This window comes from Solenopsis invicta, chromosome 9, assembly GCF_016802725.1.
Source record: "Solenopsis invicta isolate M01_SB chromosome 9, UNIL_Sinv_3.0, whole genome shotgun sequence".
Classification (NCBI taxonomy): Eukaryota; Metazoa; Arthropoda; class Insecta; order Hymenoptera; family Formicidae; genus Solenopsis; species Solenopsis invicta.
In genome coordinates this window covers 8,885,994-8,904,724 of record NC_052672.1, presented here as the reverse complement: position 1 = coordinate 8,904,724, position 18,731 = coordinate 8,885,994, and the positions used below count along the sequence as shown (strand labels likewise).

Below are 18,731 nucleotides of genomic sequence, written 5' to 3'. Positions count from 1 at the left end.
ACAGTCATCGTGATAATTAATCATCTTGATCATCAATCATGTGAATTTACTTCTAAAGAATTTCGTATTTTTCATTTTTAAAAAAATTTGCATTAGAATATGTATTCTACTTTCAATAGTCTCTTTAGAATATGCCGACACAGAAAGAATAACTGAGGTCAGAAGTATCAACACATCTGGCTACATATTGATGTGAAAAGTTTTGTTGGACCATGAAAATATGTATTCACGTATAGAACGCACTTGAGTATAATGCTGTGAAAAATTTAGACATTTCTAGCAATTAGCTTGAATGCAATATATTAATTATTTTAATGATTTAACAACAAATTATTTTAGATCTGTATTAATTTAAACTTTTTAAATTTTTATATATTTCAGCAAAATCGTTCTTTTCGTAAGAGCATAATAATTTTTTGCATAAAAATCGGTTTTTTGATAATATTCCAAGTTCCCCAGAAAAAAATTCATTTTTTATGAGAAATAAATATATATACATCATAAATATTAACTATATATATAGTTAATATTTATATTATTTATATACCCCGATAACATTTATTAAATTATGTGACAAAATCTTACATAAAAATTATAATTAGATATATTTCCAAAAACAATTATGTAGATATATTTACAAAAATAGATATAGAAATATCGATCTTTTATAAAATATTGATAACTGTTTGTCCATATAATTTCGAAATAGTATTTCGGCAAAACTACGACAATATGTCGATTCATTTTAATGATATACTTGTAAAATTAAATTTAGAAAGAAATTGTTTAATAATTGAAAAAAATATATATATTTTAGCTATATTATGTATTTAAAAATATAAAAGCATTTAAAAATATAATTAATCTATATACATATTTATAAAAATGCATAATTATTCTTAAATTATAATATAGAAATATTGCATGAAATATTATACGTTTAGCATAGTAATATTTAAAATAAAGAAATCAAACAGTTTTTGAAATAATTGTACAATATTTATATCTCGAATTTAGATTTGTCTAACTTTTAACAAATATTATTCAGAAATTTTATATCGATAAAATTCTTGCGTGTTATGAGATATCATTTTAGCGTAATTTATTATTGCCAAATTTTCGTCAATTTGTGATGCCATTTTTGATGCGCAATATTCGCCCAATGTGTCTATCGGACTATAATTATATATTACATGGAAAGAACAGTTTTGTTGAAATATCTAAAAATTTAGTTAAATACACATACATATAAAAATAAAATTGTTAAACCATCAAAATAATTATACAGAACGTTCAAAATTTTATTGCATTATTTTTATTGCATTATTATTGCATTATTCGTTATATTCAAATATCTTTTATAATTACTTTCATGATCCAATCAAATTTTTAAATCTGTATTTAGATCTAAATTTTTAGATTCTTCATGTTATTTAGATCTAAATTTTTAGATTCTTCAGCAAGATCGTCTTTCCGTGAACGTATATAAACTATTGCAACATTATTTATTCTTCTACAGCTTAATAGCGTCTATATATATCTTCGTTAATCTTTCGGTGAAATCGAATGCTTGCATAAGTTATACTCTGTCATGCCCAAAGATAGATCGAAAGCTACTAATTCGAATGCCTGCCGCTGAGTTACGCTCTACTTGACAAAGGAATGTGCGATCGTCATTCGGTACAATCTGTCATCGTGGCAATCGCTACGTACAGGCTCACGATGCCGGTGTTTCTCGCTGCAGCTTTGCCGATCACGATAAAACGATTTTAATTAGAGTTTCCATTTCACGCGAAATGAGCAAAATAGCAACGTGTTAACATTTTGTTTATGCGACGTGTTCTTTTTTTCGCGAGCAGGCGCATTGATTGATCGGTGAAGGAAATGCAGCTTACAAATATACGAAATATCGATTACAAAATTTCCGGACGAGGAATAATCGCATATCGACACTCGGATTGAATCGGATCGTATCGAAATCTCGCAACGCGATTCAATTGCCGTGTAAATTTAATGTTCGCATCAAGCTACCGCGGCAATTCTCTCGGATTACGAGAGCCGAGAGCGTTGTCTCCGCGTTGCGTTACAAATTTCTGCGAATGCAAGTGCATCACAGTGCTCAGCGCCTTTTCGCATTCCGTAGCGCAATGTAATGCGCTAAACACGCCCAGCCTCAACATTATTCACCGTATCCAATTTATATACATCGTCGCCGATAATCGCGAACGACAGTTCGAAATATATCTCTCGACGACGTTTCACACTACTCGGCATACGCTTTTAACTCTAATCTACTATCTCTTGCTAATTTTTTCCGTAATTATCTTTTTCTTGCCCTATCTTATTTTCTGGTGCTCCGAATTAAAGGTTGACGATGAGCTCCCAGGTAAAAATAGTATGCTTACAAGATGTTTGCTTAAGTGCTGAGTATATGTTTAATCGGAGTTTTAAAACATTATATCGAAATGTTTATTTATGAGATCGAAATTTAAACATGGAATCGTTTATGAGATGTGTTGTATGTTTTCAGAATGTTGCAAATGTTCAAAGAGTGTTTTGCAACATACTAAAAACATGGAACACTCTTAATGAAACATTCCCCAAATATTTGTAAAACATTTATAAACATTCCGAAAACGTACAACACTTTTCAAACATCTATCAAACAGTCGTAAACATCTCATAAATAATTTCGTGTTTTAATTTCCATCTCATAAACATTTCAATAAATGTTTAATAAACATACTATTTTTACTAGAGAGAGTTAAAACAAAACGCAATATAATACCTAAAAAAAAAGAAACAATGAATGGAACGCAAAGAGTACATTGCATAGAGTCTTATAGATCGCGTATAGATAATTTTCACGGGAGTTATCCTTTCGCGCAAAAATGAAAAAAGAAACGCTTTCGTTTGGCAGCTTGATAAAGAAAGAGAGCAATTCGAGAGCCGACCTTTCCGCTCTCCGGCCGTTCCGCGCTCGTCCCGGCGACATATTGCGCAGAACCAAAAATCACATTCCTATCGACCCCCAGCGAATTACAGCGTCGACGGAATTCACCACGGTGAATTCACATTCCCACACACAGGCGCGCATGCACGCGCGAGCGTGCGGCGGCGGTGGCGACGTGCAGGGAGACTCACGCAACCGGCACGCATGAATGCCTAATGCCTGCGGACAGTGATTTCCACCCTCGACGAGAAAGCGCGCCTCCTACCTCGTCCCGCTTTCGATCCGCTCGATCCCCCGTCCGTCCACCCTTTCTGTGGGCAGATGGGGTTCTCACGACACCCCACCACACTAGCTCTCACCTACAGCCCAACGTTGTCGCACGTAATCGGTTGCATGCGATAATGCCCGCTGTCACAACACGCAAACACACACGCCCGCGGTGTCCCGATTAAGAAATCAAAGGATTAGCCGTGACTTTGGGATAAACGTTCCGTTTCATTAGAGATATTATTCGTCGACCGCGCGATGTAATATGCGTGGCAGATTCCAGCAGCTCCTTTGTGTAACTTATTATATACGTTCCTGCCGTGACAAGAGGCTTCGTAAACGCGCTCCTGTAACGCGATTATGGCGATAAGTACCCGTTAGTCCATTTGATATAGCGTCGTAAGTTCTTAAATCATATTACGTCGCGACAACAAAACTCAAGGGACACCCCGGTCAACCGTAATGAAGATTTAACATTTAATGCTATTTCACATATATTATACATTTCTATTCGCTTGCGGCAACAGTCGCGTTCCGTCCGATTTGTGTATGAAAATCCCCAGTTTTTCTGTCAACTGGCGGTAACTTGATAAAGTCGACACGAAGTAGGCGCGTTTTTAAGGCCGATGAAGATTCGAAGTTGAGAGGGCCCGGGCATTATTATTAATCCAAGACAATTGGTCAAAATCTTTTTAAGGATTTATGGGCCATATCTCAAAGCATTACTAAAAATAGAAAAATTTCATATTCTATTATTACGGTTTAAGTATCTATGTAAAATTTGATCACAATTCATTTATTGATTTAAGTTATTTTTTTTTTTTGTTTATTCTTGATTCTTATGAAAAATCGCGTGTTATAGTAATATTGGATTATTTCTATATCAATATATTAATAATATAATTACATATACTTATATACTGTTACATTATACTTATTTGCAAATTTGATGGAAAAGTAGCATTTCCAATTAAATCGCAATTTTTACATGTATTAATAAAGATAATACTCTGATAAATATTTCAAAGTGCTTTGAGATATCATAAACCAATCACAATATTATTATAATATCTTAAGATGTTACTTAAGATAATCTTGAAATATGAATACTTAGATTTTCTTCCTCTTATTCTTTTTTCTACAGTTTTTAATTGCGAGCACTTTCATACAAAAATGTTCGCTTAAAGCGAAACGAATGTAAAGAAGTTTCTTTTATTACAAATAAATATGAGTGCCACATCTAAATGTAATATTTTTCCTTACAATTCTTTACATAAAAAAAATTCATAAATGTTTATCACGAGGGATCGTGGATCCCAAGGCCAGTCGACGTATCGCAACGGTTGCAGCGAATAACGTTAAATACGCTCCTGCACGAAAGCGTTCTCGTCGAAAAGAGCGCCCAATAAATCCCAAACGGATAATGTATCGGATGCCGTGGAGTCACGACGGTAGGTACAACGTGTACAAGTAGAAAGAGAGAGGCGCGCGCGTGCGTGCGTGCGTGTGTGCGTGCGTTTCGTTATTACATGGGCGATAGGCGTATTGCAAATAAACGTATCGACACATACGTCGTGCAGCACACTCCGCCGCACAACAACACGGGTCTCCACACCTTGTCACCATCGACGCCGCCCTGCGCGTTCGTTACGCGCGTGTATTATTCATCCCGCGTGTCGACTACGCTGAGACGATAATGGCCGGTTGTCGCTCGTCTATCTTTACTGACGTCACTGTTAACAGGTTGGGCGAAAATACGTTCCGCCGACTGCCGACAGCCCCATCGTCGTCGTCGTTGTCGTCGTCATCGTCGTCGTGCTCGTTAACCGCTTCTTCTGCGAGAGGATATTTGCGCAAAATGCGAAATAGCCGGAAGCGACGCGCGTCGCGTCGTTAATTAGAAACGTTAACGAAATTAATTGTGTATTTTAGCGATATAAACGGGCTGTCCCGAAATTCGCGAGTCAAAATATTAATTACAAAAAAGTTCTCGAAAATCCGAAGGCAAAATCGTTATTTAAAAACTTATTTCGAACAGTACTTTTTGAGATACGATGACTCAAAGTTAGGTGGCTTTAAGTCGTAATTAAACGTAATACTTATCTTATTTAAAAAGTATGCGAGGTTTTTTTTTACAAAGATTACGTTTAGAAAGTCACATGTCACTACGCGCGACTCACGGGCACGCATGTGACTGTCTGAACATAGTTTGTAAATGGTCAGATTTAAATCTTTTCGTCTCAAAAGAAATTACTGTTTACTGTGAAGTAAAAAGGAACCCGTATTTCTTATATAGAAATTGACTTCTCTCAAATTGGCTAAATTTTTGATATTGTTTTTATGATGCCGATTAAAAGTCTTAATGAGTATGACGTGACCTCGGAAAAGCATCTCAATTTTTACAGTTACGAAGCCCTAAATTGCTCAAAATATGTATTTTACAGAAATCGCGTTGTTTTCTACACATATATACAATACAAATTGTATAGATCCTTTATACAGCTTTCCAACCTTCTTTCGAAGGTTCTTAACAAAGGAAAACCTAAAAGGGCCTAGTCTAAAAGAGATTAATAGTTTTTTAATGGTCCCTATTATTATAGCTAAATCATTAATTATTAACTGTAAATGTTGAGTTTTTTTGACATCATGCCCATTGAGAGTTTTGATCGACATCATAAAAGCAACTGCACTGAAAGAAAAAATATCTTAAAACAATAAAATTTTACTTAATACAAAAAGACAAAAAAATTATTTACTCGGTCTTATTTACTTCAAGTCAAATTAATAATTTTTATATTAAAATATTTATGTAATTGAAATGAAGAAATAATTTTTAATCAAGTAATTTTTCTTGCAGTTCTAGAAAATTTTAACTTTTACATTATTTTTATATTCAAAATAATTAGATTTTTTAATCTAAGGAAACAATTTAATTTACTTAATAATATTATATTAGTTTTCAGTAAAATTTAAATGCACAAAGAAATAAAAATACAATCTTATATACTTAAGGTAATATGTTTATTTACTTGAAGGTAAATATTTTTACTTGAACAGAAGAAACAAATGTTTGCATCAGAATGTATGGTATTAAGAAAATGTATTTTTTCATTAAAAATTTTTTTTCCCTTTAGTGTACATATAAAAAATTTAACAAAAGCCGGTTTCTTCATAAGAAATGTGCGGAATCATTTACAAATAACTTTAATTTAATTTTTCAAAAACTGCTATATTTTGATTCGCAAATTTTGGGACATCCTGTATATTGCGTTTTATATTACATAAATAATCAGATTAATATTAATAAACTTTTCACCAGCGATTTTTTTCGCTCGTTTCTTGACCTTTTAACTTTTTCAATTTGCTTCGCACACACGAGCTTGACGTTTATTTAATCAATTTTACGTTTTGTCTTTCAGGTCAGATAGCGATCGTAAAATGTTGAACCCGGAAACCGGCTGCTACTCCGAATCCGTACGAGCATGGTGAGTAACAATCAGTTTTTCATTGATCCCACGACACTAGCGGGGCTATATTTCGCCTTCTAATAGGGCATCCACTTTCATTTATGCTATCGCGCACCATTTTCGATCGCGAAGTTAACAAACATACACACACGGGGTTTTTTGTTGTTCGAAACGAAGTTAACGTTGCACGTTGACGTGCGAGCGATCCCTGCGGAGATTTTAACTATTTTAACCGGTGCGGCGTTAAACAGCGGACGCATTTCCGAAACAATGGGCACGAATTTTTGTATAATTCGTCACCATTCACTCAATTTTGCCGAAAAATCTATCACCGCCGTTATTCCATCGCGGGAGGTTTTCCTCGCGCGCGTGCATTTTTTCCTCTTCCCCCGCCCCCCCCTCTCTCTCTCTCTCTCTCTCTCTCTCTCTCATTCCTCCCCCGTCCTCGCTGCACACGTAAAAGGTAATTTGCCGCGACCGCTGATGTATTTATAACAAAACGAATTAAACTCGGCGCGCGTTGCGCGAGCAGGTAACAAAACGCGGCCGGCCGCGACAAAACCCCGGGAATAAAATACGCAAATATTTGCGTGTTTAATTTGAATCTCGCTTTGGGGTCGAGCACACGGCGGCGGCGCAACGGGAGGGTTAATAATGAAATGTCGCATTGTCGTCAGGGGGTTGAACTTCCTCCCTCCTTCTCTCTCTCTCTCTCTCTCTCTCCCTCGTTCCGGGATGATTTTGGTGCACGCAGCATATTGCTCTTGCGTGCTGTCGCCGTACCTGTATAGAACCGCGAAAGGCCGTTCTCCTTCTTTTTCTGCTTTGCCTTCCTCTTTTTTTCCCCGTCTCATCCACCCGTAACGCCATTCTCTCGCCTTCGCGTTAATTTATGACAAACTCTACAAACTCACCTCCGGATCGCGCGGGTAATCCGGCGGTGCCGCGACCTGTACAGCGTGCGCGAGACTGCGAAAAGTGCCGCGTGCTTAACCCTTCAGTGCGAGCTGAATTCATTCTTTCTGAAGGGCACGAGTGTGTTTAAGTCGCCGAGAATGCCGCGACCCTCGAGAACGATGCGTGACGAACGCTTTTTTGTGCGTGGGGGATGAGGCACCTTACGAGCTGCCTCAGTTTTCGGTGGTATTTGATGCACTTGACTTTCCCTTTGCGACATAGTACTTGCTGTTTCTTATAGCTGAACTAGAAATTTAAAAAACGGGTATGTTTTATTTCGAAGTAAAAAACCCAGCAGAAAACCACTAGAAAAACTAGGTTTTTTTTTTAATGGAAAAGTCTGTTATTTTTATAAAATACTAAAATAAAGATATAGAATTTTCTTCTTGATTTTCATTTTTTCATTATTTCATTATTAATTATATTTTCATTAGAACACATGGCTACTTCTTATTGAAATAATTTTTTATTCAGATAGAAAATCGCCACCAAATTTTTTCTACGACTTTCAAATGAAATATATAAAACAATCTAATTTTTTCATAATTTTCTTAATATTTTGAGAGATGTCCTATACATCCTTAATCTTTGTGAGACATTTTGATTATTTACTGCTATTTTTGTAGAGATTTCTTTTGGATGAATTGTAAAATAATATTTAATATGACATCAAAGAGGATATATAAATTTTCAGGATCGAAGTAAAAATTAGTTTTTAATCAAAGTTTCTAGATTTTTGACCACTTTTATCTCTAAGCTGAACACTCTCTGTACTTGAAGAAAAACACATGTGTATGTTTGAAATTTGGCGCAAGCGATAAGGGAAATTTTAGTGCAATTCAGTACAGTAATAAAAAAAAAACGAACCTAATGTATCGACACGTACGATTCTGGTTAAGACACTCTGCAAATGAATTCAATTTGAAGCTGTAATTATCACCATCCTCGTCCGGTATAAAACAGAAACTGTCAACGGAGAGATATTGATATCTCGCCGTTCCATATACTTGATACTTTCGACCAGGAGCGATTTATCTGCAATTGTGGTGGTTTTTCTCAGGACATTAGGGACGCGATCACGACTGACGGTGGATTGTGCGGGGGAGGGACAGAAACGTACCTTAATGCGATTAAGGTCGTTATCAGATGTCGCTTCCACTTCTTGCGCGATGACGTCGACGGGCGCTCGTTTGTCATCGCACCGACGTCGTCACGGGGGTTGCATGATTTACTTCCGCCTTTCCCCTTTTCGCGCCCTCCGTTTCCCGCCGTCGATTTCTTCGTCACGATTCGAGCGTGCGACGTGCGTCCGCGTAAGATGAATGTATTTCCGTGACACAAACACACAAACGCGCGTACACACGCGCGAGACAATCTCCGGCAATTAATTCAAGCGTCGCGCATCTTGTCAGCCATCATTGATTCTCGTGATAAATCGTCCAAGTTGTTTATATCGCAATTAGCGATAAAATTGTTTACATATCTGCAATTTGTATTGAAAAGAGGCAATTCACGTATTCACCCGTGCCTCATAGTTTCGTGATTATTCGTGACCTTTGAGCAATTCATAATGCGTACGAATTGCGTGGCTCGGCAAGAGAGAACCGCGAAACATTTGAAATCAATTGCTTTAAAGATAATGCGCCTCCCATTTGAGGTTTACTCGACTCGCGTGTCCATCCGTCGTCGTCGAGAGCGTTCCGTGAGCGAGCGGGTTAAATGTACTTCGAATTAGTTCGCGACTGACACCAGCGGATTCGTGAAGGAAAGGAGAAATAATGACAGCGCCTAGAGAATAAATTCTCAAATCGTAGTGCGCGCCGAGAGAGCTCGCGTGTCGCACGCAGGTCGTCTCGGCCGTATACACGTCGGAGGGAGCATCCGAGGATTCGTTAAGGCCAGCCGTTAACGCCTTTCGCCACGACCCACGATGGCCTAAGGCCGATTTAGTGTCGTATTAGCGGCGAAAGCGAGGAAAAATTGTTGCGCCAGAAGGACGGGGAAACGCAGCCTGTCGTGTAAAAAAGGGAGAAAAAAAAGAGAGAAAGAGAGAAAGGAAAAGATGTGGTGAAGGAAACTTGGTCGTGGAACACCAAGGGGAGAAGAGAAAGAAAGAATAGTCTTCGTGGAAAAGATAGACTCCGTGATCATTGAAGGCGAGGGTGTGGCCAGGAGATAGGGATGATTAGAAGCTACACCCCCGGATGGAGGGCACGAGCTGGCCTCGGGGGCGCAGCCGGAAAATTCATGGAGTTACTTAGCAGTCTCCGTGCAGTCGCCCTTTATTTCAGGGGCAAAGGCACGAAGGAAGTCGTTATGTCGTCGTCGTCGTCGAGAGGTCGCCTCTTCCCCTCCTTCCCGGACGTAGACGGTAATCCTAATTAATAATTAATTACGCCGGGAGACCGTCTTTCACCCTACTCGACCGAAGAGTAATGCTCGATCGGATTCTTCCTGTCGGCAGCGCGATTTGCCGATACGGTTCACCGACTATTTCCGTAGATTTATGGCATCGGGGCCGCGCCATAAATCTGATTAACGTCTTACATTAGCCGCGTTTTCCTTTTGTTAGGGAAAGCATCAGAGCGTTAAAGTCCGCTAATTAATACATATTATTCTCCCATCGCGCGCTTAATGATAGCGATATATATCTCATATGATTTTACACCTGCCGGCAAGAATCGTTAATTATCCATTTGTTGTTGTGTAAGCCATTTTCCTTAAGATACGTATATAGCCCCCTTTACGAGATATTTATTTTCTTAATACGGAAATGACATTTTTTTTCCATTTTCTTTCATATTATATATCGTACGTACGAGTCTACACTCGTATCGAATATACGTTCAGCAAAGAATTGACGAAACGTCTCGACGATACGTTTGTCGAATTTTTGAGGACGCGCTCTCGCTTTATCGCACACTAATATTTGGAATGTAAGTTATCCCTCGCAAAAACGGCGCGTATATGTATTTCTCGCCACACACGGAAGCGATCATCGGCAGTAAATTCTCCCGTGAATGGTACGCCACATAACGTTGGACGTTCGGTGGCGTCCGAAATAAATAACCATCCGGAGTTTCCTGGAGTCCAGAAGTACGGTGCTTTTCCCCGTCGTCCACGAAAAAGTCAATGCCGGACTGCCGGGAAAAGTCGACCAAGTTTTACGAGGGCCGCTCGTGGGGTGAGGGAGAGACGCGAGGAGGGACCAAGAGGGAGAAATCGGAGAAAAAGACTCTGGGACTCGTTTTGGCAGAATGCTGAAGAGAGAGAGAGAGAGAGAGAGAAGTCTCGCGGCGTATACACGCCTAAAAGTTGTCCCTGTGTGTTACGTACTCGTGTCTGGATCTCCCAGAAGCACCCTCAGTTTGTCAGAGGCGACCCTTCGGTGCCGCTTACAAGACAGCAAATTTGTCTCAGATAAGCAAAACAAACACATAGCGGTTGACCGCACCGCCGTCGCCTGTGCCTTTCTTCGTACATCTCGTTTTACATCTTCTTTTCTTGCTAAACGAAAGAAACTAGTACTTTTTCCGCTAAACATTAATTTGTGAAATATGCGGAACCGACTAAAGTATAAAATGTAATTTATTGGAATGCACTAGTTTGAAATTAGACATCAAAAGTATGAATGCTTCTCTGCCTTTTAATATTCTGTGATACAATCATTTAAATTTTTTTTTAAAGGAAAATCGCAAAAATAACGATGAAAATCAGTTAAATTAAAATTGAAGAAAAGAAATTATATATTTATTTCTTCTACTTTAATAAATTTTTAAACAAATAATTTCTTTTTTTTTAGAAGAGGATTTTTTAAAAAATTGGATTTCAAATTTATTCCCCAAGATGCATCCCCATTTTCGATCATGATTTCTTGAACACCCTGTATAAAGGGCCGCACAACTATTAACGATGCATCCTGTCCATGGTCACCGAGTTATGAATCGATTCCGCGAATGCCGTGTTTCGGCTACTTTCTCGCATTTCGACCGCACTAGGGATTTGCATATATTAGAGTTTATCCTTCTGAGAACGTTCGTCTTCGGGATGCACGCGCATTTACGAATGCTCGCTCTGAATTTTGAACAGAATTTTCGTAGCAACCTCATTATAGTTATTTGTGCTCGTTTAAACACTGCCCGCGGCGCATCGGATTGTTGCAAAAAATTCACCTTCTTTGCTGCGCTGACACATTGTAGCAGTGTAGCTGACCAATTTTAAGGACATTATCTGAAACCACACTAAACTACACTAAATAGGAATTAAACCAGGAAACGAGGCAACCAGCAAAAAATCTAGCTCGGTTCAATTAGGGGTTCACTTTCTTATCTAGCTTCGACACGCGATGACTGTTTCCCTGACCCACAGAAATATACGAGAGCTAGGAGGGATAAAACGTATAATGCAAAATCATTGGATCTCATTATGAAGATGAGTTTGATGCGCGATAGATATCTTTATCGAGAAGCGACAGGTTAAATCCAGATGTCACATCGTGGCCTCTTTTTTAACACTTTAATAGACGCGTTAACTCTCTAATGGATACCTCTGGACACCGACTCGTCTTCTTATCGATCCCTCCATCAGCGGTGCCCTCATCGTTCGCGCGGACCCTTCTCTTTTCAGTGCCGCGCGGTCATACAGCAGAAAAGAGATATAAATAACTGAAATCCGCTGTTAACTAATTAAACCGTCATACCGAGCTTACAATACGATGTTTTGATTTTTATTAGTATCATCAACCGTGGCACGGTTTACGTCGCGAAAGGGTGCAATTCTGGATCCCTCTTGTACTCCAACACCCAATGAGATTTTAATGCGCTTCCCAAAGAGGTGCATGTTAGGTCATGATGGACGCGAACGCGTGATCGAGAAAGGATTACGACGTTCAGCGTGATTATGTCGAGAGAAAGAAGTGCGAGTGTGGGGAGAGGGAGAGAGAGAGAGAGAGAGAGAGAGAGAGAGAGAAAGGGCTAACTGCGTATCCACATTCGTCTCGGTGGGGTGCTTCGTCGGGGTAGCTTTGCCTTCCTGCGCTGGAATCCTTAGGGCAGCTGTGCAAAAAAGAGGGATTTCAGCTCCCAGCTGCGTTGCCATGCGAGGGTTACTTGTTGTAGATGGCATCGAAGGATCTAGGGATTGTTCTGTTCTCCGCGTGGAATTCGACGATCGAAACTACCGTTCGATTAACCTTTCTTCTTCACGCGCACTGGCTTTGTGACTAGATCGTACGACACCAATGAGAAAAAAGCTACACCTCGATGTGTCGATCAACTTTCCATGAAAGCATTTAATCCGCAAATGTTCTCAAAACATCGAGGTCTCGTGTATATTTAAAAGATATTTAAGATATTTTTCTTTAAGATATTTTTAAAGATGTTTGGAAATTATTTTAAAAATGTCTAAAAAGATAATCTCGTAAAATTTCCACAAGATACGTAGGTTGCTCCGAAAGTTTCGTATAAAAACGTATAATTAATTTCCGAAATAGGCTTTACTGTTCCTCAAAATACTCTCCGTTACAATTAATACATTTTTCCATTCGATATAAAAACAATTGTCAAAGCATTGTGTGACAATAGAAAGAAGTTAGTGATAGATCGATAATATATGTTGTATGCGGATGAATCATCAATTGTATAACACGGACAGTGGCCAAAAATACAGTTGTTTTCTGAGTTGCATGGTGGCTAACAGGTACACAGCTAACGCCAAGATGTAGGATGTAGGTCATGTGAGATTGTTTTAATTTGTGTTATACCAACACCTTTCTCTGTAGATCATGCAAGTCTTCCTGCACTAAGTTGCGCATCGACAATTTCTGGAGTGACCGCCGTGGCAGGACTTCACGATATTTGTCACTGAGTCGACTCGACCGCACTTGAAGTTCGCGTTCCACTCGTAAATAGTCCTTTGGGATGGTGCTTCATCGCGCAAAAACTGAACGAAGACGTACTATAGCGGAGTTAGCGACTTTTTAAAGTCGTAAAAAAATCATTGCGCAGATGTTTTCTCGTGATAAATTCATTTCTTTCCGAAAAAGTTAACTTTGAACGCGTCTTACGGCTGAACGAATGAATACTTTTTAATACATCAAAAAAAATGTAAAGTGCCATTAAATAAATGAAAATTAACAGAAACCATCAACAATTTTCATGTGACGCGGCGTTTAATGTCATTTTGTGGAAACTTTCAGAGCTATTTACGTATCTATAGACATCCGAAAAACATCTGCAAGACATTTAAAAATTTTTAAGATTTTTGTAACATAAAATGTCCTTTATTTGTAAAGACATCTTCAGATATCTAGAAAATATTTCAAAATATACCATAAATCTTGTGGATCCCTAAAAAGAATTTAAATTACATTTTTCAACAAAAATGCAAAACCTCTCAAAATTATTTAGAAATTTCTTCAGAAAGATATTTTTACAATAATATCTTTAGAAAAATATTTCTAATATCTTTAAAATATCTAAATTTTTAGAATATATCTTTTAGATATGGATATTTAAAGCATAACGCGTTTCAGTGCGATAATTAAGGTTTCTGTTTAATATAAAGTCCATTTAATTTATTTTATTTTTTATTCCGTGTGAGTTCCAAAAAATTCTATTTTTAATAGAATAAAAAAATAGAAAAATAGAATTTTAAAAACTTTAATAGAGTTCTTATAAAAATTAAATAATTTAAACGCTCTTTATTCAGCTCAGCTACCTCATAATAAAAGTGTACAAACATATTCAAATGAAACGTTTACCTTGATTTATTGTACAGGTCGTAAACATTTTATGTTGAAAGTATGAAGTTAATATAATAATGATATAATATAACGAACCCGAATTATCGGTATTGAAAGCAAGATATTAGATAACCAATAGTGTAAATTGATATGCTTTCATTCTCAGTGATGTGTATTTTTGGGCCGCGCTTTTCCCGGGCCAATGTCCCATGGGCCTCGTTGAACGAGACAATGCGCAAAAAATGATCCGGAATGATCTCGATCGAGAGACGATGTTCGGTAATGGGGCGGCGGCGTTGGGGGATTTCGGCGAGGGTTTCTCTACACTCGCTCCTATACTCGTTACGGCGCAATACGTATATTTGCGGGAACGAGCCCTCTAGGGGGAAGGGAGGGTTGCCGTGGGGTAAACATCGTGTAACCACCGGGGGGAAAAACCGCCCGTGCTTGCATACGATTCCATAAATATTTTATTGGCTCGTCATTCGACTTTATTGCACCGCACGATCGAATGACACGCCGGATTAGGCGGCAGTTATTCTCTCGGTACACGCGAGAAGCGCGAATCATACTGATTTATCGCTTTCGACGATTTTTGGCTGGCGTTGATGCGTAGGTGTCAATGTATTTTTTTAACGTTCTGCTGCACACACTTAACGCATACTCTTGTATTCGTTAGAAATTGGACTACAGCTATATTCATTATTGTAAAGAACATTGACTGAACTGTGAAAACACAATATATTGTATAAATGCCTTAATTTAATGGCCACAACTAGATCTCAGTGCTGACATTTATTGTGTGATTTTATATACCTTTTCAAGTTTACAAAAAGGCCGAATAAATTTACGGTCTCAAAACGCAGTTCTAAGCTGAGCAAGTAATAGTAATATCACGTTATTAAATTGAAAATCAATTTAATAACGAATGATGCTAACGAGCATCTAAATATGAGAACCCTTTCCCCCTAAAATACTGTAAAGAATTTGTTGCGAAAATAAAATAACACTTCAGCTAGGGATCGAATCTGGCTGGCGCAGTTTCAAAAGGTATGTAAAATCATACAATAAATATCAGCACTAAAATCGAGCTATGATCGCTAAGGCATTTCGTTTATATTGTATTTTTAATGTTATAATTTAAGAAGGAGAAGAATGTCACCTTAAAAAATAAGAGTTTGATGATAATGATAATCAAGCCTAGATATAATAGTTACCAAACTATAGTGAAATAATTTTAATTAAACGATTAACATAACCGATTAATTAATCTAATATTTATTAATTAGGAGATTTTATCTGGAAGATAGCTATCGGGAGATATGAAGAAATCGGACATCAGAGAATCAATAGTAAACAATTGATTACTAAATATTTGGTTATGTTAATCGAACATTTAATTGAAATTATTTTAGATTTTAATAACAATTATCTAAGCTTGATTATTATCATCAAACCTATTTTTCAATGCATTTTTCGGTCAAAGTGGGTCTTGGTACTTAAAAATATTTCTAATTAATGTTAAAATACATATTTTGGTTTCTATAAACTGCAAGCCGATATTTTCCGTAATAAATTCTTTACGATTCAAGATGGTTGTTGCACCATTATTAAAATTAACGTTCAATTTAATTTGAGATATTATTTTCAGTTTATAATTGCGTTTTAAATCTGGCAACCTGTATCAGTGCACAATTTATAGAACTAACAAATGTATTTAAAAAATGATAGAGATTATAGAGAAGTATTATTATATTAAGCATCAAAATCCACTTGTACTGAAAAATAATCATCTTAATTAATTTATTCACATATCAGTCCAATAACAAATCATTATAGTTAATATAATTTGCGTAAAATTATTTCTTGAAATATTTCGTCTGTTACGAATGAAGCATCATATGCTAAACATAAATTGAAGAAAAATTTCGCAAGGCTAATTTTCTAAGTTTCACTGCTCTTAGCAAGGTAGAGTGCGGTCCTTTTGATACTTGACGTCGTTTGTCACTTTAGACATGCTCAAGGTTTATTCAGCGAATTTTCTGCTAAAAACACGTACCGTCGGAAATTTCAAAGCAAATCGGTCCTAATTTTCCGAGATGTTGCTTGACCTGCGCGCTCGCGTCCCCGCAAGGAAACATTTTTCACGGCGCAAGGACCCGAAGGGAAAAAACGAGCGGCCGAGCTCGTCTCGCTCGCTCGCACGTACGCCAGCGTGTTACGGTGTCTCGTTCCCGCGCTTAATTAAGCCGAGCCACTTAGTACCGGTGAATGCTCTTTGATTGGCAGACGAGGTGCCTGACGATAACCGAAGCTGACAGGCCAGGATACGCTGCGCCTATCCGCGCCTATGGCCTCGCGCGAGCGACTCGGCCACTCAGTCAACATCAGGCGAATGCTGAGTTATGTCGAGGGTCCGAGTTCTTTTAAACTCGCCAATAAATCGGGCCCGGTCTCCATCGCCACGACCGACGTGGCTCCTTCGTCTCCTCGTTCTCGCTATCCTTCGTTCCTCTATCCCCATCTCTAACTCTCCTTCTTCCTCCGCCACGCCACGGACGCGAACAGCTCCCTCACGGTAGTCGTCGTGGTCCTTTTATTTTTTACCAGCGTGCGTCGTCTCCTCTCGCGCGCCTCCGCGTTCCTTCTTCGCTCCGTCTTCAGGTAGCGCGAAATTCATTGCAGCCTCCTCCTCGCAGTCTCTCGCTTCTCCTCCTCCTCCTCCTCCTCTTCCTTACCTGAGCGTCCGTCCATTCGTCCGGTCGAGCGAGGTGCGAAAATATCGGCTCGTTTGCCCGATGACTCGACGGCTTCTTCTCCGCTCGTTTCTTCCATCTTTTTTCCCCCCGAGAGCATTTTTTCTCGCTCTCTCTCTCTCTCTTTTTCTCTTTCTTTGCTGCGCGTGCATCATTCTACGTCTCTTTCTCCCTTTTCCTTTTACTCGCTCGGACGGTCGATATTATTTCTGCAGCGGCATTCCATCGGATCGATCTTTCGCGTATCATCGGTGCCGGACAACAGGAAGAAACTTACACGACAACGAATAGACGACGATGAGAGTCGGCGATGCGACTCGATCGCGATTATGTTGTTAAGCTTGTGAATTTTAGGCAGGCTGGATCGACATGTTAAAACACGAGTAATACCATTAGGATGACTCCGAACGATGCGATCGTTCGCGAGATATTCGCCAAAGCGACACTAACACACTGCGTTGCGTGTATAACATATATATATCTCTCCGCAACGATGTATCGTGGTATGACGATGCGGGAGAATTACATGTCACTGATATGTGACATAATAGACAGTTAACAATGACCAATGGCAATGTGCTAATTTGATGACTTAGTAAATAAAGATAAATAAAGTGTTATTTGCAAGGCACGAAGATGAGCCTTAATCGCTATGCAAAAGTATCCTAGAAGTAAACGCGATTAAGTTCTCCTATATAGCGTAGCGTAGAAAAAGCATCGCAAAATATTGCTGCAATGTTTCAGCAACTTTGCAGCAATGATAAAATGTCTGCTCCAGAAATATTGCAGTAAAACAATATTCCTGGAATATTATACGAATATTATTAAAAATTAAAATAATATTCCGAGAATCCTATTCAATATTTTTAATATTATTTTAATATCTGTGAAATATTATGAAAATGTTCTACGAATATTATTTTTGTTAAAAAATTAATGTGAATTATTATACATAAAATATTCATAAACTTTATAATTATTACATTTAAAAGTTATAATATTCCCGATAATTAAAAGTATTGAAGTAAATAATATTATTCATTTCTCATATTTATGTAATATTATCAGGAGTGGACATATAACCACTTTTCATTAATATTAAATAATATTTCAGGAATATTATTTAATGTTAAATTATGTTGTAGTGCTTATATGGTTGTAACATATATAATGTTATATTAATGTTGCTGCAACGTATCAATATTTCTGAGACGGACATTTTATCGTTGCTGCAATGTTGCTGAAACATTGTAGCAACATTTTTGCTGCTCTGTGCTATATCGGCTGCACCCTGCACGCAGTTTTGCGTGCATTCGTTAAACGAATCATATTCTTCACGTCACTCATTTGTTATAGACTCCAATTTCCTAAGCAAGCGCGCATTTCAACGTCATCTATCGCGATCGGGAATCTCGGTGTGGCGTCGTCACCAATTAATAATTACGACATTGTCGCCTCTCGCTAAACGCTTTAATCAATGTCATCGGGCCAATTTCCGATCGCCGTTGGCTCCCGTCCCATCCCCATCCCGTTCTCCTCTTCTCTCCACCGCATCCACCGCCTCCACCGCCTCTTCCTCCTCCTCCTCC

General features: G+C 38.2%; 1 protein-coding gene across 7 annotated transcripts in view; it reads left to right on the top strand.

The window, feature by feature from the left end:
• Window positions 1-18,731, top strand: part of LOC105197035 (transcription factor Sox-3) — a 413,519-nt gene that overhangs the window by 339,070 nt on the left and 55,718 nt on the right. For all 7 annotated transcript variants that reach the window (XR_850796.3, XR_005575582.1, XR_005575583.1 and 4 more), the window contains one exon: window positions 6,640-6,705. Coding sequence is in view for 3 of the 7 variants with exons in the window: in XM_026137726.2 (XP_025993511.1) it covers window positions 6,640-6,705 (66 nt within the window). In the remaining 4 variants the exon portion in view is untranslated. The remainder of the gene's footprint in view (window positions 1-6,639; window positions 6,706-18,731) is intronic.